The following is a 25246-nucleotide window of genomic DNA, read 5'->3' as shown; positions in this document are numbered from 1 at the left end:
AGTAACAGATTCAGAAAAACCCCATCTTCCAGCCTTAGTATGGTCTCCAGCCTCTAGTCTTCTAGGTTTTCTTCCACCTTTAAGTAGAGTTTGCCTTTTTATCTGAATATTTATGTACAATTCTATTCACAATGCATGAGGATTTGCCTTAAGCAAGAATATAAGAAGTCCTATGAGAGAGGTGGCTCATTACTCAATTTCATACAACTTTAATAGATAGATCACTGCTCCTATCAGCTTCCAAATGTGAGACTAACTCACAGTCAAGAAATATAAATGGTGTTAAAGATGTGGAAAATCAGGAACCCCTATACATTGCTGGTGAGAATGTAAAATGGTGCAGTTGCTATGAAAAACAGTTTGGTGGTTCCTTAAAAAGTTAAATAGAGAATTACCCTATGACCAACAATTCCACTCCTCAGTTTATACCCAAGAGAAATGAAAACATATGTCTATACAGAAATTTGTATATGAATATTTATAGCAACGTTATTCATAATAGTCAAAAGGTGGAAACATGGGATAAAAATTTATCTATTGAGTACGATGAACATTATTCTGGTGATGGGTACACCAGAAGCACCAACAAGATATCCATGTAATAAAAACACTTGTATCCCTTAATTAATATTTTGAAATTTAGAAAAAAGAGTGGAAATACCCCAAATGTTCACCAAGGATATATAGATGAACAAAGTGTGGCATATACATACAATGGAATAGTATTCAGTCATGAAAAGGAATGAAGTTCTGATACATGCTATAACTTGGAAGAACCATGAAAACATTACACTAAGTGAAAGAAGCCAGAACCAAAAAGTTACATATTGAATGATTCCTTTTACATGAAATACACAGAACAGCATCTATAAAAGACAGAAGATTAATGGTTGCCAGGGGATGAGTAGAAGAAAAACATGAGATAAAAAAGTTTTGAAATTAGAGAGAGGTGGTGGCTGAATAGCATTGTCAGTGCACTAAATGCCACTAAATTGTACACTTTAAAGTGGTTATTTGAATGTTATGTAAATTTTACCACAATAAAAAAAAAAAAAAGAAAGATAAATGCACAACATACCTTGACACTAATAAAATTCATTCCACTCTCTCGTGCAATTACCCCAGCTAGTAAGGTTTTTCCTGTTCCAGGAGGACCATACAACAGTATTCCTGTTCTTTGTCGTATGGGCAAGTTTGCAAATAATTCTGGATACTGAGAGATACAAAAAAAAAAAAATATGAAAAAGAGGTCAAATTTAAACAGAAATGACTAAGTAGCAGCAAAAGATCAATGTATACAAAAAAAGTATTCAGATGGTGATGACTGCTATCTTTATTAATAGCAAGCACAATAGTACAAAATAAAATTCCTACTAAAAATAATAAATGAACTCAAAGAAACTACCATGGATTTTTCCCACTTGAATAATAGAATAAATTCTAGATAAAATGCATATAACTACATTAGAACTTTCCATTTTTCCTGTTTTTAAAAAAACATTATAAAACTACTACATTAAAAACAAATAAAACCCAAGCTTTTAATAAGCATACCACCTTATGCTTTTATAATTCAATGGGGCAAGTTATGGTAGCTGTGTATATTCAAATATATTCAAAGATAGTGAAAATCTCCCAAGAGTCTCCAGGCTAAATAAGTGATTAAATGCTTCTCAATTACGTTCTAAATCCAACTGCTCAGAGAGCAGAACTTTTTGAACAGGGGAACCAAACATAAAGTTACTGTCATCAGCTATATCCTGGTCTCCTTTATTAGGTATGCCTCTTTAGTTCCACCTGCTGACAAGGTTCCAACTCACTTCTACCTCCTTTCTAATCTGAATGAGGCACCAAAGTAAGCAGCTATGTACACAGTCTCCATGAACTGTCTCTGGATACTGTTTGATGCCCAGCCCTGGCATCTGGGTCAGAATCCTAATGGCTGGTATTTCATGTCCATGTTCTCTTACACAGGCTTCATCTACTGTCCTGGGCTCCACTCAACATGTCACAGGCCCCTACAGTCACTGTTCCTAGGAGTTGTCATCCAGTTACATGTAACCCAAGGTCCTTACTCACATACATACATATATTTATTTATTTTTACCTATTTGCATGAGTCTCTGATTGTTCTCAGGAACAATCTACATCTGCCCCCTTTATCCTGTCATCTGCCTGGTCTATGCTGCCTGCCAACTCTACCTTGCTAGGACTAACACCCAGAGTCTGGAAATCTAGCTTAATCCACCAGTCCTGTGGACCCAGATGACTTTTCCACCTTCCAGCTTATTCCTATCTATTTCTGTTCAAATCATGGCAGATGGTTCATCTTGTTTTAGTACAATTTGAATGACTCAAGCAAAACAGAATTATAAAATTCACATCAAAATGTATTTTCTGTAACTATCACCCCAGGTTTCCATTATACATTTCTTACGGGCAAGGAATATATCAAATATTTTTACAAATCTGCTAAACTACCTAAAGTAGTGCTAGACATTTATTTGGCAACTGAGGAAATATTTGTTGAATCAAACTGAGTCTGGGCAAGCAAACACATAAAGCCAAAGCCAATGATCCAGTGGTTCTTCTGGGAGTAAGTATTTGTTTTTTTTTAAAAAGTACCTTGGCTGGTAACTGGATAGTATCCACAAGTATCTGCCGAACTTCATGTAATCCACCAACCTTATCCCAGCCCAGGTCTCTAGGTTTATGCAAGTTGACATTTCGCAGAGAAGCAGGAATAAATCCTTGACGAGCCTTTTGGAAATCCAATGTTGTTAAAACTAATTCTGTTTAAAAATAAACAAAACTTCTTTTGGTAGTCATATTTCAATATATGAATTTTCAAAATATGCCATCATCTTAGCTAAAAATGCTAATTTTGGACTCAAATAACTGCTTATTCAAATACCACAATGGAATGTATTTAATTCTTGCCTTACTACAATGACATTTCTCTACAATAAAAAGCAGATTTCAAATTCAGGTTTTAATAGTAAAACATACCTTCCCTGCTGCATATATTCTGATGAGAGAGACAAGAATGTATGGCTCGATCCACAAGCACTGTAAAATCTCTAGCCACAAACCCTTCAGTTTCTTTAGCTACATGCTGCAGGTCAAGATCAGTGAATTTGTTTATATCACAGTCCAGTTTATTTTTTATTACATTATGCAGAATTTCGTATCTTTGCTCCTAAAGAAAAAACACAAAATTCTAATTTCCGATTTTATTCAACTGTACATTTTAGTACATATATTTGGAGACGAATCAAGTTGACATAATCTATAGTGACGGGAAGGCAGACTGGTGGTTGCCTGGGGATGGAATGGTGGAGGGATGGATTGCGAAAGGGCGCTAGGAAACTTCTGAGAGTGATAGAAATGTTTGTTAACCTTAATTGTGGTGATGCTTTCATGGTATATACATGTTAAAACTGATCAAATTGTACACTTGCAATAAAGTGAGTTTGGTGTACTTCAATTATATCTCAATAAAGTTGTAAAAAAATCACATTGATAAATAATTTGATAAAGAAATTGCCATTTCTTTCTCCAATAAGAAGCATTTCTAGTGACATATGGTTCCTTTAAGAGCAGTTTTTTTGGCTCATATAAAACTTATTTCTAAAAACATATTAAATGACCAACATCATTGTCAATCTGTTATACTTAATAATAGGTATAATACCTTTGTTCTTCAATAAGTTAATTAGCACAGGGTCTGAATATTTAGGGTAGATGATAGGTGAAAATTTTAAACAAGAATTTTAAATATGCCTGAACATCTTTCAGCTTACAGCAACAAAAACCCTCATGAGCATGAGTCTCCCAAGGGGACTAAGGGCCATATGTGCTGGCGGAAAAAAAAATGTTTAATCAAATTTTTAAAACACATCTATCTGGATTTCTCACTGCTTTTTCTCATTCAGAAGAAATATATTGTATTCCAAAAAGTAATTTCCCTGGAAAGTACTAACATTTCAGCTAGTTGTAACTTATAATTTGTGCCCTAGTATAATATATACCATATGTTAACTTTTAAATATCCTTAAGATCATTAATAGAAGCATAAGTTAAAGCCATAAATCATTAATAAAATATATAAATAATTTCTATAAAAGGGACATATTTCAATATTCTTTATAAGTCATATATTACCTGATTAGGAGGTTGAATATGTTGGACACACTGAAATATGTGAATTCCTTGAGCAGAAACAAGTAAAGGATGCAGAGAATGTTGAGACTGACTTGTGGCAATCAGTGCAACCAAACTTCCCATGGAAATAAGCTCTTTCATCGTATCATTCAAAGCTACAATTAATCAATATTGTAAAAGCTCATGAAAAAGAAACACGAAATTTTAAATTTATACATTCATTAAAACTAATGATATTCTAATGGAGCTTTAAAGTGGAATACGTATGGTTCAGCTGCTTCATGCTTTTTAAAAATTAATCCTTCCATTCAGATATTGATTTATCTATTGAGGATCTAATATGGGCCAGGCTCTTAATGGAGGGATAAGAGGTACTGTAAACTTGGACTGTATGTCAGAACAATGTCTAAAGAGGTTCTCTACTCCTGGACCTTATAAAGTAAGTGAAAATTCTAGAAGGATTGATTAATTTTCATATTGTTTTCTGTTTATTAAGCAAAATACAGCTCATATTCCTGACTTCCTGAACAACCTCTTTCCATACCAGGTCTTGCAAGGTTTGGCATGAGAAAGCCAGAACTGAAACAGGCATTAGTAATGTATATTTGAGTCCAGACCTAGAAATCCACAGCACTCCCTTAAACACTAGACTAACAGATCCAGTATTTAAGGTCTAGTGTAAGACTAGTAACACTAGTTTTACAGATGCTATAGAATTCAAAATTTGAGATTAAGGCTAGGGAATAATAACACAAACCACTGCAGTTACATTTTGTATCTATTTCAGCTCTTGAAAACCTGAGGCAGCTCAATGCTGCCAAACCCTCCAACCTCTTCTCCCTACCATTCTTCTCCTTGCACTCTAAGCTCCAGGCAGTCCCCAACATAGCACAATGTCTTATACCTCTGTGCCTTTGCCTGTAGACCACACTTCTTTTACTTCGTCATTAGCATGAAATTCCTTCAAGCTAATTTCTATTCCTCCATCAAAACTCAGCTCAGTTATAAACTCCTCCAAAAAAGCCTTCCCTGATAACTCCTTAACCCACTTTACCCTCAATTTAGGTTATATGCTCCTACAGTACCCTGTATATACTTCGAGCACAGTATATCCTACCACCTCCTAGTTGGCTACCCTGGTCAAATTATTTCTCTGAATTTCCACTTACTGAGCTGTAAAACTAGGAGAATAAATGCACGTAAAGTACAAAGCAATCCCTAACCTAGAAAGTGCCATGGTAGCCATCATTATCACTATCACTCTGTACTCATATTGTTTACTTTTTTTCCTTGTCCTAGACTTTGAGAACACAAATATTTGTCAAATGAACATAAGAGTAAATCTGTACATTAGACAATTTCTAATAAGTAAAGTAAAATGAAAAGACCCCAAAAAACTAAACCCGAAGTTGCAGAATTTTCATACTTTTCTTACTCTACCAACTTTGCTAATAAAAAACAATTGTGGAATGCCACCAGAGGCCTCAAAAACAACACTTAACCTAAACACACTATTCTCTGAAGAGAGTAGATTTACCATGAAGACTAAAAATGCTGGCTGACAAAAGAAAAAGGCCTCAAGCCAGCAGTGGATGCATTACCGTGTGCGAGCCGCTGGCTCCTCACAGTGTCAGGACTGTGCTCGTGTTCTGGGACAGCAGGCTGTCCAACCACGAGATCAAGGTCATCCAGCAGAACCACAGATGGCTGCCTCCACACTGCCTCTGAGAAAGCTGTCTCCAGGGTTTTCTGTAGGTTTTCAAGCCTTCTTCCTTGATATAGAAGATATGAAATAGTCTCAATGTTATTTCAGTGCTGAGAAAATTCAGGCTGCCCTTTTGAAAGCATTAGAAAAACTCAATGTTGATTTAACAATGAAAATTCAATCTATATTTTGTTAATATACTAATCACAAAAACTTGTTAATCATTAACATTGTTGAATACATACAATCTCAAAGGACTCAGTAAAGTGCCAAATTTTATAAAACTAAGAAAAGGAATTTGCTATTTTAATTTCTGTATGTATGTGTACATTCATTTATACACAGTCTGACTCCATAGAGAATTTCAGATGGCTTACAACAAAATAGTAAAATAAAAACTGGATGTGGGAAAACATAAATAAGAGTAAAGGGTCAAGATTTGGGTAAAATAAAACACAAATGTAGTTGCCTAGAGATCCTAGAGTTGCTATATTTGAATCATGAATTTGGCTTCAAACTTTCTGGTGAGTTCAAAGTTAATTTTCAAAGGACAGAAAACATACAAATTCATAAGCCTATGTAAACACCTCTATTACTTAGGTCTAAATTAAAATTTTCACATGAGGTGTAAAGCAGGACTCAGAGATGGACAGTGTCTCAAAAACCACCTTTATAGCAAATGAAGTGATGGGTTTTCAAAGACTGTATTTCATTTCTTATCACATAGTAGATAAAAGACTGAAAGTATAATGACTAGTTGGGACTATATGGTAGTGACAGCTAAGGGGGAAATATTAACTGTTTCAAGTTAATTTAATTGAATAGATAATAATGTAAGTGCTAAGGACTTTAAAAACTGTAAATTGTAATTCTCCTCATTGTTCACAGCCACCTACTTTCCCTCTCCTGCAGCAACCACCCTACCAGTTTCCCAAAGCAATTCAGACAGCATTTATACCATTAGAGTATATTCTCAATACCAACTTTCTCAGAGTGGTGTCAATTGGCATTTCCAGGAATATTGTCTACAATGAATTTTGGCTAGGAAAAAAAAAATAGGCTTCCATCAAATATGGAGAGTTTTAGAAATTTTATCAAAACATTAGAAAGCCAACAACTTAAAATCTCTAAGAAATTTCAACAACTAAATGAACAGAAAAATTAAAGATTAGATGATATTTGTATTTATCAGATTAACAGGATTAATAATAACATTTCTGTCTTTGTAGCAAAGAAAGGATTTATATAGTGTATTACCATGCTCATACCTCGTAAAGCTTTACAGTCGACTATCTCCACATGGGCATCCAACATGTCAAATGCTTCTTTACAGACTGCTTTGGCTAATGTTGATTTTCCACTCCCCTAAAAAATAATTGTTTCATAAGAGCTCTCAATATATTCAACCACAGAAATAGATTCCGTCATTGTGGCAACCACAAAAATTCAGACTCCTCAATAATAAGTATACCTCACTCTAGTTGCTGTGTGGAGTATACAGGTGTTACAGAAATATAGCTCTTTTCCTTTAAGTTGCTAATGTGCTAGGAGCTGGCTACATCCTATGTTCATTATTATAGTGCACAGATAGAAAATAAACATATAATTTATTTTTTATAATTTCTTAGTTAAAGCAATCACTAATATTTAAACATTTTACCTTTAAAAACAGGTAATGTTTTACTAATTATTACCAGAAGAAAATAATATGACATTAAATAAATTTTCTAGATAAATGAAACTTATTCTCATCTAATTTCAACTATTTTTAATGGAAAAATTTATAAGCCATGTTCCTAGTATCTTTTTTTTTTTTTTTTTGAGACAGAGTCTCACTCTGTTGCCTGGGCTGGAGTGCCATGGTGTCAGCCTAGCTCATAGCAACTTCAAACTCCCGGGCTCAAGCAATCCTTCTGCCTCAGCCTCACAAGTAGCTGGGACCTCAGGCTGCCACCACGCCCGGCTAATTTTTTTTCTATATATTTTTAGTTGTCTTACTAATTTCTTTCTATTTTTTGTAGAGATAGGGTCTCACTCTTGCTCAGGCTGGTCTCGAACTCCTGACCTCAAGCAATCCTCCCACCTTGGCCTCCCAGAGTGCTAGGATTACAGGCATGAGCCACCGCACCTGGCCCCTCGTATCTTAATTAATTTTAATTAACAGTTTCTTAGTGATTCACGATCATTACTGTAACCACCAATTTGTGTACACTGCAACTTGCAATGACTACTAAGGTAGACAGAATTATTTACTTTTATACTAAATGGCTCTAGACTGGTTTTAATTCAATGTACACTTTTTTTCTGAGACAGAGTCTTGCTTTGTTGCCCAGGCTAGACTAGAGTGCCATGGCATCATCAGTCTGGCTCAAGCAACCTCCAACTCCTGGGCTCAAGCAATCCTCCTGCCTCAGCCTCCTGAGTAGCTGGGACTACAGGCACATGCCACCACACCCGGCTAATTTTTTCTATTTTTAGTAGCAATGGGGTCTCGCTCTTGCTCATGCTGGTCTTGAACTCCTGACCTCAAGTGATCCTCCCACCTCAGCCTCCCAGAGTGCTAGGATTACAGGCATGAGCCATGATGCCCGGCCTAATGTACACTTTTTATTTTTCAAGTAAAAGCTTTCTTTTCCTCATTATAAAAAAATGTAAAAATATAAAATTATAAATAGTAAAGGTAAGAAAATCTGTAATTAACCCACCTCACAGAGGTAACCATCATCAATTGTTTACCATCTTTCCAAACATTCCATACGCATTTTATGTACATTTATAAAATGGGATTACATTTATAAATCCCATTTATAAAAATGGGATTACAGTATTCATGAGGCTGCAAAATCTGTTTTTTTACTTAACAATAAATCGTTGTCTTTTTTCCATGTCAACAAATACACAGCTGCACTGGCTCCCTAGTACACTACCACTGTGGGGATGTATTGAACCACAGTATCTTTAACAAGTCCCTTCTAGTACATATTTATGTTGCTTCCAATTTTTAACTATTATAAATAAAGCTAAAATAAACATCAACATATATGTTTATTTATTTGTCAGATTATACTCTTAGAATAAATTTCTAGAAGTGGAATTACTACATCAAAAAGTATACATATTAACATTGCCATAGTGCCCCCTAGAAAGGCTGAACACGGGTAGGTTTTTATAGTTCTTTTAATATTAGTGACGTCCCTCAATCTACTATTATTCCTTACTACTGTCATTTGTCTATCTCTAACAGCCCTGCTAGTGTGTTCTAATATTTTGTTTTCATTACTGCACACTAGAAAACAACCCAGCTTGATATGCAAAGTCTGAAATTTAGAAGGCACTCAACAAATACTACCATTATTGTAGTTTACAGTATTGCACATATATTTAAAGTCAATGGCTCCAAAGAGTAAAGAAATGATGGGTGCTGGGTATAGGCCCCACCTGTCATTATCACTTACCTAGTCAGGGGCCTTTTCTCCTGACTCAAAGTAATTCACTTTGTACAGTACTTTTTAGTTTACAAAGCTCTTTCATATATATTATCTCCTTTAAGTGAAGTTAATCCTAAAGAGCACAGATGAGACACTAAAACTTAAACTGCCTGAAGTTATAGCCAGTAAGTACATGACAGAGGAGGGAGTCAAATACAGGTCTTCTGCTTGTCCTTCCTATTAACTATGTTACCCCTAGGTGAGACTGTGAAAGTCTGGTTTCTGAGGCTGTAGGATATTGTGTTTCCAAAATAAATATTCTACCAAAATGATGCGTTTTTGAAACTTGACATGGATAATTCAGATACACACAGAGTAGCTGCTATATTTTATTTATTCTGTTTTCTTAATTAATTTATTTTTTAGATCTCACCAAATTGGCCAGTGCTGGATTTGAACTCCTGGGCTCAAATAATCCTCCCCGCTTAAGCTCCTGAGTAGCTGGGACTACAGGTGTCTAATTTTATAATTAAAAAGCACAAACACAGAGACCACACTGTACTCTTAGAAACAATATTGCATTGATAAAGAATATGACTGTAAGCTCTTAAAAAAGACAGAAAACCTATATTAAGACTGGCAAAGATTAAAAAGAAGATAGCCAGGAGCAGTGGCTCACACCTGTAATCCTAGCACTTTGGGAGGCCAAGGCTGGAGGACTGCCTGAGGCCAAGAGTTCAAGACCAGCCTGAGCAAGAGTGAGACTCCATCTCTACAAAATATAGAAAAACTAGCTAAGTACAGTAGTGTATACCTATAGTCCCAGCTATTTGTGAGGCTGAGGTGGAAAGATTGCTTGAGCTCAGGAGTTTAAGGTTGCAGTGAGCTACGATGGTGCCACTGCACTCTATCCCAGGCAACACAGCAAGACCCTGTATCAAAAAAAAAAAAAAAAAGAGAGAGAGAGAAAAAGAGAGAAGACACAAATCACCAGTATCAGGTAACAGGTATTACAACAGATCCTGTGGTCCTTAAAAGGATAATAAGAGAATATCACAAACAGCTGTATGCTCATAAATTCAACAACTTAGAATAAATGAACCAAATTCCTTGAAACCACCAATTACATGTCAGCTGAGATGAAGGAGATTACCTGAATTGTATTGTGACCATTAAGGAAATTGAATTTGTGATTGAAAAACTAATAAAGAAATGACCAGGCCCAGATGGTTTCACTGGAGATTTTATCGAACATTTAAAGAGGAATTAACACCAATTTTATACAATCTCTTCCCCCTTCAGAAGAGGAAGGAATACTTTCCAACTCATTTTAAGAGGCCAGTATTACCCTGATAGCAAAACCAGACAAAGACAGTACAAAATCAGAAAACTACAAACTACTATCTCTCATAAACTGAGATGTAAAAAAATTTCAATAGAACATTAGCAAATATTAATGGAACTCAGCAATGTATAAAGAATGATATGCCATGGCCAAATGGGATTTATTACAGGTATGCAAGGCTGGTTCGACATTTGAAAGTCAATCAACCCTATCAGCACCCTCTCAATAGCCTAAAAAAGAAAAATCATATAATTATATCAATTGACACAGAAAAGGAAAAACATCAGTCTTATTCATTTTCACTCCCCCAATATCTAATAGCAGGCACACAAAAATATAAGTGAATAAAAGAATGCTTTCCATATCTCATATTATCAACCCTATGTTAGTTGACCAAAGCCCAAAGAAAGAGAAATGAAAAGTTATTAGTGAAAATGAGCACATTTTAAGCACACACCTTTCCTCCAGTAAGTAAAAGGGCTCCGTTCCTCAGTCCCGCCACAAGGGACATCAGCTGGCGAGACAAAGGGCGTCCCAGGAGGCTATGAGTGATGTGCTCCATGGAGGATATGCCTAAGGAATTCACTCCTCTGCAAAATACAGAAATTGTTACAGGATAAAAGACTGAAGCAGGATAAAACCTAGCTATAAAAAAATGCTGAAACTTTTCTTCTCAGACAAGTTAATGAATTTTAAAAGAGTAAAATCTTAGAAATTTTCCTATACGTGAAAGTAAATATTAATGCCAAATCTGAGTCACAGCTTTTAAAATTAACTTTATTACTTTCAAACATGTGCAGTAACTAAAAGTTTTGCCTTAATAGAACTCCTTAAGGAATCTGTCTTAAAGCACACAAATACTCCCTCATCCCCAAATGACTTTTAGTTAGGTAATCAACATAATCACAAATGGATGCTTTTGAAGTGCTTGGGATAACTGAAAACGTATTTCTGCTTAAACATCACCTTGAAATCGAGTTTCACCTGTAGCTGATACAAACATGAACTTTAACCTACTTATTGACTGACTGCTACTTTATTTATGATAACAGAAATAATAAGTTCCTAAAATTAGAGTCTGAACTGAGGAGATTTTACTTTATATTAACGAATAGTATGCTATATTTAAACATTTTTAGTTTATGGCTTAAGCCTTTTACTAAATCATTTCTAGATAATACTATTATAGGAAATAAGATCACTACTACTACATCTATCTACCAAAAGCCTCTGTGAAGAATTCTAAAGAGGTAATGTTTATATGAGATTCTCATATTGTATAAGAAATAAACTAAGAGGAGCTTTTTAGAGTTTTTCTAAAAATACAAATAATCTCAATTATGCAGTAATGTAAAATGGTGAAGGAATAACTTAATTTGAAATATTTTTGAACATTCAATTAATGTTTTTGCATTTAACCTTTAAAATATACTTATTTGCTCCAAGAATTATTGTTTTATCCAAGCACATATGATCCAGATGATATTTAGTTGCTTTCTTCTCACAAATTAATTTTCAAAGTAAAATTTCTAATAAGCTTCAGACTTCTAGTTATCTAAGAAGATAAGTCAAATTACTAAGCTAGGTGTGAAGATAGAGACAATCCTTGAAAAAAATATCTACTAATGCATTAGTAAGATCATTCATTGACATTAACATCTACTGTAACATTTACACATAAAAACCTTCCAGAGATACTGCCAAAACATGTCTCTGTTTTAAACATACTAGTTTGGCCATAACTTCTTACCCCAAAGAGTTCAGCTTTAAAAAAGGAAGAATAAAGTCAATATCCTCACTGTTTTCTTCTTTTACCATAGGATCTAGAAGGACCTACAGTAGCAAGGAAAAATCAGTTTTACATTTCAAAGTATGTCTTTGGCCTGTTTTTCTAGGGTCCCAGAAAAAGTGAATTGCTGATTCTGTTACATCAGAGAGAACAGATAAATTAGGCATGCAATATCACTACTTAAAACATCCTTGACAAAAACAATTTACTCATCCAGGGAACATAAATATTTATGGTCAATAAGCAGAAAGAATGTCATCTTTTTAATAAATTTAACAGACATATTTTTATTTGCAATTTTGATTTGTGTCACAATTATCTTTTTCACAATTCTTACATTTGTATCTTCTCTGAATTATATTGTTTCAATTATATTTCAAAAATAAAGAAATAATATCTACTTCCAAACCACTGAAATTCTAAACAACTAGACGAGAGCATTATCAATTCTATAATGACAAGAATGTATAGCCTAACTAAAAAATAATATTCTAAAAAGACCACACTTAAAATACTTCTGGAAGAAAAGTGATCTGATAATATTTGTGTAGAATTGAGAATTTAAGAATTGTCAAAAAATAAGTGTAGTAAAATTGCATGTAAAAATGTGAATTTTTAGAATCAAACCCCTAAAACTAAGTTTTCTTTTGTTTCAATAGTAAAAGAATTTTAAATCATGATCCATTTGCCAGTTAACACAATCAACTCTATTTTTGAAACTTAATTGTGCTAAGACATTCATTTGTAAATTCAGGATAAATAATGTGTATAGATAATTTAGAGAGATTATAGAATAAAATATTTTAAATCAAGTTATTCCTTATTCTTATCATTTGGGTTTCTAATATACTTCAGGATGCAAGATGTTTAAAGGAAATTCATATTTTATTATTAATCACATTTAACATATATTATTTTATAAATATTCAGTAGTATGTAATTACTTGTATTGTGGTCTTCTGCAGTAGATTGGTACTCAACAGAAAAATATTTTTTTCTTTTTCTTTTTCCCAAGAATGAACTACACTCAGAGAAAACTCCTTTAATCCTATTAAAAAGAAAGTAATAAATGGAGAGTTAGTACTGAAACTGAAATGAAATAATTTAAGATTTTAAATGTCAAATGTATTTAAATGAAAGGCATTCTGCAATATGTAAAATCTACTGTTTAATTATCGTTATTATATTTCACTGTTCACATGTGTCACAGGTTGGAAAAACAATTAAAAATGTACAACTGGATGGACACAGTGGCTCAAGCCTATAACCCCAGAACTTTGGGAGGCTAAGGTGGGAGGATCACTTGAGGCCAGGAGTTCAAGACCAGCCTGGGAGACGCCCTCACTACAAAAAAAATAAAAAATACAAATATCTAGCCAGGCATGGTGGCCCACACCTCTAGTCCCAGCTATTCAAGAGGCTGAGATGGAGGATCAGCCAAGCCCAAGAGTTTGAAGCAGTGAGCTATGATCATGCCATTGCTCTCCAGCTTGGATGACCAAGCAAGACCATCTCTTAAAACAAAAAACACTACTATGTAAATAGAAAAAATGTCAAAATAACAAATTTACCCACCATCTTTAATTCCCAGCTTAATAAATTCTTCCTCTGATATTATCAAAGGGAGCATGGTAGTAGCAGACAGCTGCAGCCATGAATAGAATGCAGTTTTTACATCTTCTTCATTTATGTCCTTAGGCTGCCAGAGGAAAGAAAAGAATAATAATGAATATTCCTAATATCTGAACTTAACTTTAACACTCTTATTTTAACATCTTATCTTGTTATTAAAATGTAAACCTTATCAAACAAAGCCAGTGAATGATTTTCATATTCTATAGACACAGATTTGGGGTTTGACATTACAGTTAATACAATGAGTATAGTGTAGCCTAAAGAAACATATATGTTAAGTGTCAAAAGTTTTAAATGCTCCCTATGCTCCGTGATACACATACCATAACGTGGCTTATTCAATAACCAATTCAATCCCATTCTCCCTCATCTCCCTCTATGATAGAGGAAGGAAAGCAAAATCCTCAATTCCCAGCTTGGAGCTGTGCATATGTGTGTGCGTGCACGTGTCCATGTGACATTACTCTGGCCAGTGGCGGGAGTCAGCAATCCCTGGGAAGGGCTTCCTTTCCTAATTAAAGGCAGTGAAACCTTTCCAGGAGAAGGCTTCTCTGCCTTGTGCCTTTCCTTCTGTTTCCTTAATACAAACATGATTCCCATTAGTATAGCAAGCATCTTGCAACTAAGAGGAGGAAAGTTACAGGTTAAGCATGGCAGAAGAGAAAAACGAAAGGAGAACAGACCCTTGATGACTTGGTTTAACCATGTATGAGCTCCTTCAGATGTCCTTGTACATTAGAAAAATAAATCCTTTATATATTTATGCCACTCTTTCTTGTTTTGTTTTTTTTCTGTTAAACTGCCCACAGTCCTGAAATACTCAATAAGTAGAGTAGTAATAAATAATTCAAAGGTATATACAAATTTTAAGAAAAACATTGCTAATTTTTAAACTCTTTTTTTTTTGAGACAGAATCACACTTTGTTGCCCAGGCTAGAGTGAGTGCCGTGGCATCAGCATAGCTCACAGCAACTTCAATCTCCTGGGCTCAAGCAATCCTTCTGCCTCAGCCTCCCGAGTAGCTGGGACTACAGGCATGCGCCACCATGCCCGGCTAATTTTTTTTATATATATTAGTTGGCCAATTAATTTCTCTCTATTTATAGTAGAGATGGGGTCTCAGCACTTGCTCAGGCTGGCTTCGAACTCCTAACCTCGAGCAATCCGACTGCCTCGGCCTCCCAGAGTGCTAAGATTACAACCGTGTGCCATTGCGCCTAGCCGTTTTTAAACTCTTAAAGTAAAATTAAGTTAATAAACCTTTTAAAAATCATCGATATAAATTAAAATAAAAATTCACATAGAAAAAATAATTAATATCTGCCTAAGAAAATAAACCTCTACTTTACCATTTCTCAAACTGGTCCATTTCTGTTCTCTCTCTTCATCCAGAGTCAAGCTTAGGATCTTCTGCTATCTAAAGTAGGCTAGCTAAGAAAAGTCACCATCTTCCCATTCTTAGAAATCACAGAAAGAGTTCATTCTTTGAATATTATTGAGCAATGGGATTAGAGACTTAAGTGAAGTTATAAAATACTAATGAAAACTATTTAAATAAAAATTTTGGAATCAGAAAGCAACTCCCAGTTCTTCTAGAATCAAATATTTTCATGACCCAAGTGATATAATTATAGCCCAGAGAGGCCTGCTAAATGTCATAAAGCTTTCACCCAAATATATAACTCAGGATAGAAAAGAAATTCTGTAGTATATCCCATTACTGAGACCAAAAAACCCCACATCTAATGACCAGTGGCTTATTATTTTCTTACATAAGAGATCTAATATTTCAAAAACATCATGACCTATAAATAAAAAGTTAAAAAAAACCTTTTATAAAGCACTGTGTACTATATAGCCAATGTGTTAAGTGCTCAATTACATACTGTTATAGAAATGGCACTTTTCTATTTGTTTTCCTCTTCTCTAGATAATATAAGCTATCTTATCTAGTATTTTATTTACTAGAAAGTTCTGTTAAATTGGTTCTTCCATGCCATAATGACCATCATGATCTCAAGGATCCAAAAGTATCATCTGAATTATCAGAGAAACATTAAATTGTGTTGCCTTTCTTGAAAATATAATAGTAATTTTCCTATATTATAATTATTTGAGAACTGCAAACTCAAACTGGTACATATGATAATACTCTATTAAAAACATTTTGGTTTTGGTTTTTTTTGAGACAGGGTCTGTCTCTGTGGCCTAGGGTAGAGTGCAGTGGTGTTATCATAGCTCATTGCAATCTCTAACTCCAAGGCTCAAGCCTTCCTCCTGTCTCAGCCTCCTGAGTAGCTAGGATGACTGGCATACAGTACCATGCTGGCTAATTTTTCTATTTTTTATATAGATGGGGTCTCACTGTATTGTTCAGGCTGTTCTTGAACTCCTGGGCTCCAGTGATCCTCCCTCCTCAACCTCTCAAAGTGCTGGCAGTACAGGCATGAGCCACCACGCCTGGCCTAAAAATATTTTTAAATTAAGTTCAGTATCTCATTTCCTGACCATGCTAGTTTTCAAAGAATTAACTGAGTTGAAAAGTAAAACAGTCTAGCACTCTTTTAAGCTGCAATATTCATATTAAAATAAGGCAAAAATTTTTAAAAATTACATGGATATGGCAAAAATATCAATTTCTTAAAAGCCAAAATTATCCATATTCGCATTGGCACCATATAATATGTTTATCACTCATTAAAGACTTCTTGGCTTGGCCGGGCGTGGTGGCTCACGCCTGTATTCCTAGCACTCTGGGAGGTCGAGGCGTGTGGATTGCTCGAGGTCAGGAGTTCGAAACCAGCCTGAGCAAGACCCCGTCTCTACTATAAATAGAAAGAAATTAATTGGCCAACTAATATATATACAAAAAATTAGCCGGGCATGGTGGCACATGCCTGTAGTCCCAGCTACTCAGGAGGCTGAGGCAGCAGGATTGCTTGAACCTAGGAGATTGAGGTTGCTGTGAGCTAGGCTGATGCCATGGCACTTGCTCTAGCCTGGGCAACAAAGTGAGACTCTGTCTCAAAAAAAGAAAAAAAAAGACTTCTTGGCTTTTTTAAAAGTTAAACATAGAACTGCCATTCAGCAATTCTACTCCTAGGTATATACCCAGAAGAATAGAAAAGAGAAACTCAAACAGATATTTGTATGCCAGATTTCTCTGCAGTATTATTCACAATAGCCAAAAAGCTGGAAACAATCCAAGTGTCCGTCAGCAGACAAATGGATAAATAAATGTGGGGTGTGTGTGTGTGTGTATATATATATATATGCATACATATACACACAAAATGAGATATTATTCAGCCATAAAAAGGAATAAAGTTCTGACACATGCTACAACAGAGATGAACCTTCAAAACCACCATGTTAAGTCAGATATGTAGGACAAATATTATATGCTTTCACTTACTTGAAATATCTAGAATAAGCAAATTCATAGAGATACAATATAGATTAGAGGTTACCAGGGACTGGGGAAAGGAGAAGATGGGGAGTTATTGCTGAATGGGTGCAAAGTTTCTGTTTAGGATGATGGAAAAATTTTGGAAATAGGTAGTGGTAATGATTGCACAACATCATGAATGTAATTAACGCCACTGAATTATATATTTGAAAATGGTTAAAATAGCATATTCGATGTTATAAATATCTTAACACAATTTTAAAAAGACACCTTTGTCTTTCTAGCAAAAAGACTGTAGAATCCTTATTACTTAGCTAAAGCAACTAGAAATTTTCAGACACCTGTAAAAGAATTTTGATATAACATGTATATTTGAACTTACTAAATTTTCTCTAGGTTGCAACTTCAGAAATCTTGGAATTTTAGGGGTGATTTCCACTGGAGTTATTCTGACTACTGCATGCATTTCTATATTTAGTCTCTTCATCAGGTCATCTGGCATCTGAAATTTAAAAATGAATTAACAAAAATATAAATATATTCCAAGCTTAATTAAGAAATATTTTATAGTATAAATATTGATATTAGCTTCTATGCATTCAGGTGAAATTATAGAAGCTATCCCAAAAACTCATAGTTTTCATAGTCTGTTCAGGCTGCTATATCAAAATATAATAAACTGAGTAGTTTATAAACAACAGAAATTTATTTCTCACAGTTTTACAGGCTGGGAAGTCCAAGATCTAGGTGTCAGCAAATCTGGTATCTTCATGGACAGTGCATTCTTTCTGTATCCTCACATTACAGAGGGGTAAACAAGCTCCCTTGGGTCTCTTTTATAAGGGCACTAATCCCTTCATGAAGGCTTCACCCTCATGACCTAATCACCTTTCACAGGACTCACCTCCTAATACCAAAAGCTTGGGGATTAGGATTTCAGCACATGAATTTGAAGCAGAACACAAACATTCAGACTATAGCAACAGATATTACTATATCACAAATATTTTAATTTTCCTCCCACATTTCTTTCCTTCTGTTTACATATTCTTCAGAATTAGAGCTTTAAATGGATATATTTGACTCTATCCACAAAAATTGTCTTTTAAACTATGATACAATTACATTGAAATTAAATTTTATTTGCAATCTTTAAGCAGTCTTCATCTATGAAAGTTGAGAACCAATGAAAAAGCTGGAATGGCCAAAGATAATCATAGGCAATCTGCAACAGGCAAAACTAAATCCAGACAAAAACTTCTTCTAAAAGGCAAAGGGTAAAATTTCTCACACCTACTAATGAAAATGTTCTAAATTTAGATTGTGGTGATGGTTGTACAACTATTTTAAATAAATGAAAAATGACTGAATTATATACTTTAAGTTTTATCTCAACAAAGATGTTTAAAATTTTTCTCATCTGCTTAAATACAAGCACTCAAAAGACGTGAAGACTACTATCTCTTGGTGGAAAAAAAACATAAAATAAAAACTCTAAGGTGCATAACCTGACTTAAAAACTAATACATTTAACAATTAAATTTTCTGTTTTTTTAAAAAAATCACCATACTTCACAAGGTAATAAAGGCTTAAGTCAACATTAATTTGTTAGTCCTATCTCCAAGTGATCTTTCTGGTCTCTCAAGTCAAGCCTGTTTGAGTACCTGATTTCAACTACTGTCACTTCTCATTGCCTATGGCTCTTTAACCTTTAAAGTAGAATAGGAAGTGCAGACTTCTTACTGATATTTCAATAGGATTCCCAGGAATTTAACCATTAGTACTTTTTCAACCTATCTTCAGCATAAAATTTCAAGGAAATAAAAGTATATTTCCATCTAATGGCAGACCACAGTAAATCATAATAAGTTTAGCATAGTAAGTTCTACATTTTTAATTTGAGGATGCAGTAGTATCTTTAAACTAACAGTTTAAAGCTAACAGAAAATAATGGTTTAGAGCTTTAGTAAATGATGTAGGCCAAAGAGATTAAAGCTTTGTAAGTTACTTGCATAAAAGTCATAGGTAAAACTTTGGGAGTAAAAGATATCTACAAGGGAGACAAACTTACCTTCCTATTTTTCTTCCCTTTCTTAACAGTCTTCTCCCTTTATCAATATGAAGTTTCACTTCATAGTGGTTCAAAATTAGGTTCAAATAAATGGGGCAGGTAACTCATACTATACAAATTTAGCATTAATATTTGAGGTAAGGATGAGGGAGTAGAACACTAGTTATCCCTCTCCCTTTCCTCTCCCAGTTATACACAAGTTAAAGAGCAGACACCAGCAGGGTGAACAGCTCCTGGGTGCATTGCAGTCCAGGTGCCATCACAGGCAGCAGGAAGGTTATCTCATGCCATGTTTCTCTCCCTACACTGGGCATTTTCCCCAATATGTAACAAGTCCTTTCTTTGCTTTCAAGAACCTGGGAACAAATCTGCAAGCATTAGAGATGAGGCTTTGTAGGGCACTCCATGCTGAGCATGAATTCTAGAGCCAATATGTTTGAGCTTGAATCCTAGTTCTATCACTTACTAGCTATGCAACCTTAGGCAATTAATTTTGACTTCTCTGGGCCTATACCTGTACAAGCTTATTTGGCCAGAAAATACATAATCTTTACCCAAACTAGGACTTTACCCTATAAGCAGAAATGTGTCCCCCCCCCCCACTGCCATTAGAGAGTGTTTCTTTTTTACTGGTTTTTGACTTATATATATGAAATATTCTAACTCATAATTTGGGGAAATTTAAGCAACATAAATTTTCCCCCAGATTATAAAATTTATATTCACCCAGACTTTCCCGAGATGGAGAACTTCTATGTTTTTGGTATATTTTATGGCATTCTTCAATTCTTCAAGTCCATTCCAGACTACCTGTAGCACACAGGCCTTACCAGCTTCTTGACTATGACCTGAGCTAATATCTTTTTGATCTGGTGGCTGTGACATCTGCTTCTCTTTTTCAGGTGACAGGACATTTTGCTTTGTTTTACTTTGTTGTTGCTTTGGAGAAAGTAGCTTAACTAGCTTTCCATAGGTCACAGTAAAGCTGGGCTCCATATCAAAATATTCCTGGTCCCATGGAAATACATGAATGGCACAGTGTTTGTGAAACACAGAAGTTGCTGATGCATTACGTATACTGGGAGGTTGAGATTTGCATACTCTGAAAATATTGTCTAGAGGAACAACCTCTGACTGTGTATTTTTGAATGCACTGATTTCAGTTAAACCCCAGGATGTCTCTTGTTTCTTCTTAGATCCAAAAGAAAAAATGTTTCCTATCATAGCCCATAAGCCTGGTATCGATGATGAGTCAACTGGAACTTCTGACTCTGTTCCATTAGATCCAGTGACTCCCACAGTATTTGCCTGAAGTTGCTTGGTTTGAAGTTCTTTTGTCATTCCTTTTTGGTATCTTCCATAACTATGAAATTTTCCACATGCATCATCTATGTTTGAAAATGTATTCTCATCGGCTTGGCGTATCTTTGGCTGAATGAGGAGTCTGGTGTCAGTTTCCAGCCTTCCATAAGCGGCAGCTGGCATTAGTGCAACTGTGTAGAAAATAAAGTTCATGAGTGTATGTTCATCTCTACTTTGGCCTCAGTGCTACAGTGTAGAGTATGACAATAAGTACTGCAATTGCACCTACCAATTTGGATAAATATGTAAGTTTGTTGATCAACCCAAACAGGAAAAATGGCTTTTGGAAAAACTATTCGAATTTGATCTAGAAGATGCTGTTCAAGGGAAGCAGCATGCAGCTCCTAGAACCAACAGATAAAAAGATCAATTCACTTTACATTTTGTCCATTCCATGTCTAGTAAGAAAATATCAATTCATTGTTTTTTTAAAAAGTAAATTTCATTGTGTATACTTAATGTATACAACATGATGTTATGGGATACATATAGATAGTAAAAAAGTTATTAAAGTAAATTAACATATCTATCATCTCACATAGCTACCCAATTTTTTATTGTTTTATGGCAAGAACAGCTAAAATCTACTCATTTAACATGATAAATAAAGTACAATATTTTTTCTTTTTTTTTTACAGACAGGGTCTCACTCTGTGGCCTAGGATGGAGAGCAATGGTATGATCACAGCTCAGTGCACCCTCCAACTCCTTGGCTCAAGCAATCCTCCTACCTCAGCCTCCTGAGTAGCTGGGACTACAGGCATGCACCAACACACTGGGATCCACAGTACAATTTTATTACCTGTAATCCTCATGTTGTACATTAGATCTCTATCAATTCGCTCTTCTAACTCAACCCAACAAAGTTCTGAGAAATCTAAAGACACTGATATTTTGAAGTAGTTTAACTTTAAAATGAGATATTTTTATCTAATTTTTTTTTTACCAGTATCTCCCAATCATCTGCTGAGAGCGGTTCCACCTCAACTTGATCACAAGATACCACATGGGAACACGGCTTGAGAAATACCTAGAAAAAATTAAAAATTTAAAACTAATTTTAAAAGACTTCTGTATCACTACAATATAAGAAGTTATCAAGTAAGTGAGAGTGACAGAGTGTGTGTTAGTGTGTGTAATGTATATATGTAGTCTTTCATGTGACAAATATTTCTTGTACTTAGCTAGGTTTTGATATACTCAGCATTTTAGGAAAAATTATTTCACAACCAATTATAGAATAAAGGAAAATACATCCTAGTGCAACATGTTTTTCAAAAATAAATAAAGATAATTCATTAAAAGAAAGAAATGTAAGTAAAAACTACAAGGAGAAACAGCATATCATCGAGTCATCATTTGATCTAACATGTACTCTCATTATTTCTAGATGTTTTGCAACTGTTAACTTTATAACTAACTTCTAACTAACTTCTAACTAAATTCTAACTTCTAACTAACTTCTAACTAACCAACAAGCCATGTTGCTTCTAGAAAAGTGAAAAATATATGAAATAGAGATCACAGACAATTATGTAGAAGTAAAATCTTTCACAGATAAAAGTAAAGTAAAACAAATACCATCTCACTTTAACAGATAAAAGAAATGCTAGTGTGTCTCAATAAGCTAGAGTCCACCACCTTACTTCCTTTCCCCTTTTATAGGCATTTCCATGGTTTAAGGGAGTAACATCCAAAGCCTTGGCATGTTAAATGCCATAGGTAACCAGCCCTTGCTCTTTGCTTTTGTGGACTGGAGCAGAATTTCGCTTTTGCCTCAGTCCAGACTCTTCAGTGAATTTCCCTTCAGTATTTCCCTTACCGAATAGGATGACTGATTGTGAGGAAGCATAAGGAAACTCCTGCCTGCTAGGTCCAGGGCCGAGAGGGAGATACACAAAGATACACAAAATGTAGCAAAATGCTGTATATTTTGAGCACCTGGGTGTATATGGGTGGAGGCCAAAAGAGCATCTACTATGAGGTAGGGGAAAGCCTTGGGTTTTATAGAGGGTTTTTTCTGGGGTGGGGTGGGAGGGGTTGGGAGGAAGGTGGGCAACCCCCGCAGAGATAGGGGAGGGGGTAGCGTCATCCTTATCAGGGGGATAGTAATGCCAGGCTTTGCTGCAGCCATCTGTGGTCAAAGTTAGATTTACAACCCCCTGGACTCTCTAGACTCCTGTGGCTTTTGTTTCACAGGCCTTATGATCACATACTTTTTGGGATCCCACCCGGAACAAACCTAACACTGCCCACTAAGAAACTAAGGACTCCTGGACTAGGCAGTCCATTTTCTGTTTCTACCAATGATTCTTTGGGATACAGTGTCTTGGTGGCATCACTACAATACAGGATCATTTACAGAAAGAGGTTTAATGCATATTGTTTATAATACTTGGAAAGGTATTTGATATATTTTGTGAGGTAAAAATGGCAGAAAATATGTATAATCTCATTCTTTAAATCCTAAAGATCTAGGGATATCCCAAAAAACAGTAAAAATTCATTTTGAAGCTGGGGTTGGGGAAAGGCAAAAACTCATTTTTTACTTCCAATTGTAAAATATTTATAATGAATACCTATTACTTCTATAGTTTAAAAAATTCTAAAGGAATAAATTGATGAACATAATAAAACAAAAAATAGATATAGGGCTTTAAGTTTATGAGTTTACAATCTAAGCATATTTAAATTCATAAGGGAAGAAAAAAGTGAAAAAATAATAACCCTATATAGTGGAATCGATTTGTTTTTAATCAAGTAAGACCACTGAAGGTTAGAAAATGTCAGAAACAAAGTTCAATAATAGTAAGTAAAACCCAGTAATCCATAAAGGAAAAATAACGTCAAAATCAAAATTAGAGATATAGAAAATGAGTAAAATAGTAAAATAAAAAATCAAGTAGGGAACATGGTAAACTACAAAATAATGACTTAACAAATACAGTCAACTGGAATATCCTAGACTAGTTATAATAGCATACAAGTTAGGTGTTATCTCACTGTCTTTAAAAAAGAAATCTGAACTTTTATTTTCATTGCTACATTATGTGACATTGGAAGAAAGTTATTATGTTCTTACCTGTCCTCCATTTGAGAGTCCAAGTTTCTGACCAACTTGTTGGTTAATTTCAGCCACATTTTCACCTTGGTCACTAAAATGCCTGCCTTCCACCCAGCTCAAGAATGCAGGCTGGTGACCCCAGACTACTTCTATAGCTTGATTCTATTCACATGAGAAATGGGAGGTGAAATGTTTTAAAAGTTTTTACATGACACACATTTAAAAAAACTACTATTGCAATCTGCACATATAAAAAGAGTTCTATAGATACTTGATGGCTCTGTATTCACATTTGTCATAACATTGCAAAAGCTATAATCATTTCCAACACCCAACGTAGTGATGCTAATGAATAAAACCAATACCCTTATATTCTTATGAAAGCATTATAAATGGATTCAAACACTTCAGACTTCAAAATGGTAGTCACTGAACTTACACAGCCATTGAGCCATATGTAACAATTATGTAGAAGTACGTAAGTAGAAACATAACAAGATCTTTAAAAACATAATAATATATAAAAACATAGCTTTAGAATTATGAAACATCAACCAGATGGATTATGCAATCCCATATTTATTTACTTATTTATTAGAAGAGTAATAAATGTACATGTTAAAAGCACAAAAAGTACAAATGAATAAAATGTGGAGACATGTCCTTGTTCCCAGAGGTAATTACTGTTAATAGCATTGTGTGTACCTTTCCAGAAATGTTGTTATATCTTAAGCAATAATTTTGAACGTTCATAGAACTATGGAAATCTATTTATAAGTTAAAAAAAAGCAAACTATAAAATTTATTCTCATTGAAAGAGCAAATATATAAAATATGTAAGTTTGTGGACAAGGTCTAAAAATAGTGTTTTCTATGGTTAAAATACTACAAACCCATTATAGAAATCTTGGAAAATATATAAACTTGAACAAAGAGGAATTACTGACAGTCCCTCCAGAAAAAGACAACTATGTGAACAATTTTGTCTATTTCTTACAAATCCTTTTTTCTATGTAAAAGTTAATTTTTTGCATAGCTGTATATTATAGCAACAATTTAATCATTTTTCCTTAATATTGCATCATAAGCATTTTCATACATATCTCATTTTTAATAAAAAGTAATTATGTGATTAATAGCCACCAAGAATTATCATATCAGAAAGCCAGTATTATTAAATTCATTTATTTCTATCAACATTAATTTAATTTAAAATATTAAATATCAAATTCATTCATTTACATGAAATTTTATTAGCTCAAAACTAGGTGT

General features: G+C 34.5%; 1 protein-coding gene across 1 annotated transcript in view; it reads right to left on the bottom strand.

The window, feature by feature from the left end:
• PEX1 (peroxisomal biogenesis factor 1) overlaps positions 1-25246 on the bottom strand; it is a 41155-nt gene that overhangs the window by 10536 nt on the left and 5373 nt on the right. The window contains exons 2-16 of the mRNA XM_012779630.2: positions 23993-24136; positions 21857-21940; positions 21140-21254; positions 20275-21041; positions 17859-17978; positions 14007-14130; positions 13376-13479; positions 12393-12475; positions 11100-11232; positions 7138-7234; positions 5766-5936; positions 4165-4319; positions 3010-3199; positions 2626-2792; positions 1079-1213 (exon numbers count right to left, since the gene is read on the bottom strand). Coding sequence (XP_012635084.2) covers positions 1079-1213; positions 2626-2792; positions 3010-3199; positions 4165-4319; positions 5766-5936; positions 7138-7234; positions 11100-11232; positions 12393-12475; positions 13376-13479; positions 14007-14130; positions 17859-17978; positions 20275-21041; positions 21140-21254; positions 21857-21940; positions 23993-24136 — 2589 coding nt within the window. The remainder of the gene's footprint in view (positions 1-1078; positions 1214-2625; positions 2793-3009; positions 3200-4164; positions 4320-5765; positions 5937-7137; positions 7235-11099; positions 11233-12392; positions 12476-13375; positions 13480-14006; positions 14131-17858; positions 17979-20274; positions 21042-21139; positions 21255-21856; positions 21941-23992; positions 24137-25246) is intronic.

The sequence above is a fragment of the Microcebus murinus genome, chromosome 9 (assembly GCF_040939455.1).
Source record: "Microcebus murinus isolate Inina chromosome 9, M.murinus_Inina_mat1.0, whole genome shotgun sequence".
Taxonomy (NCBI): Eukaryota; Metazoa; Chordata; class Mammalia; order Primates; family Cheirogaleidae; genus Microcebus; species Microcebus murinus.
Note: the sequence above shows the minus strand (reverse complement) of the source record. Positions and strands in the feature narration are given on the sequence as shown.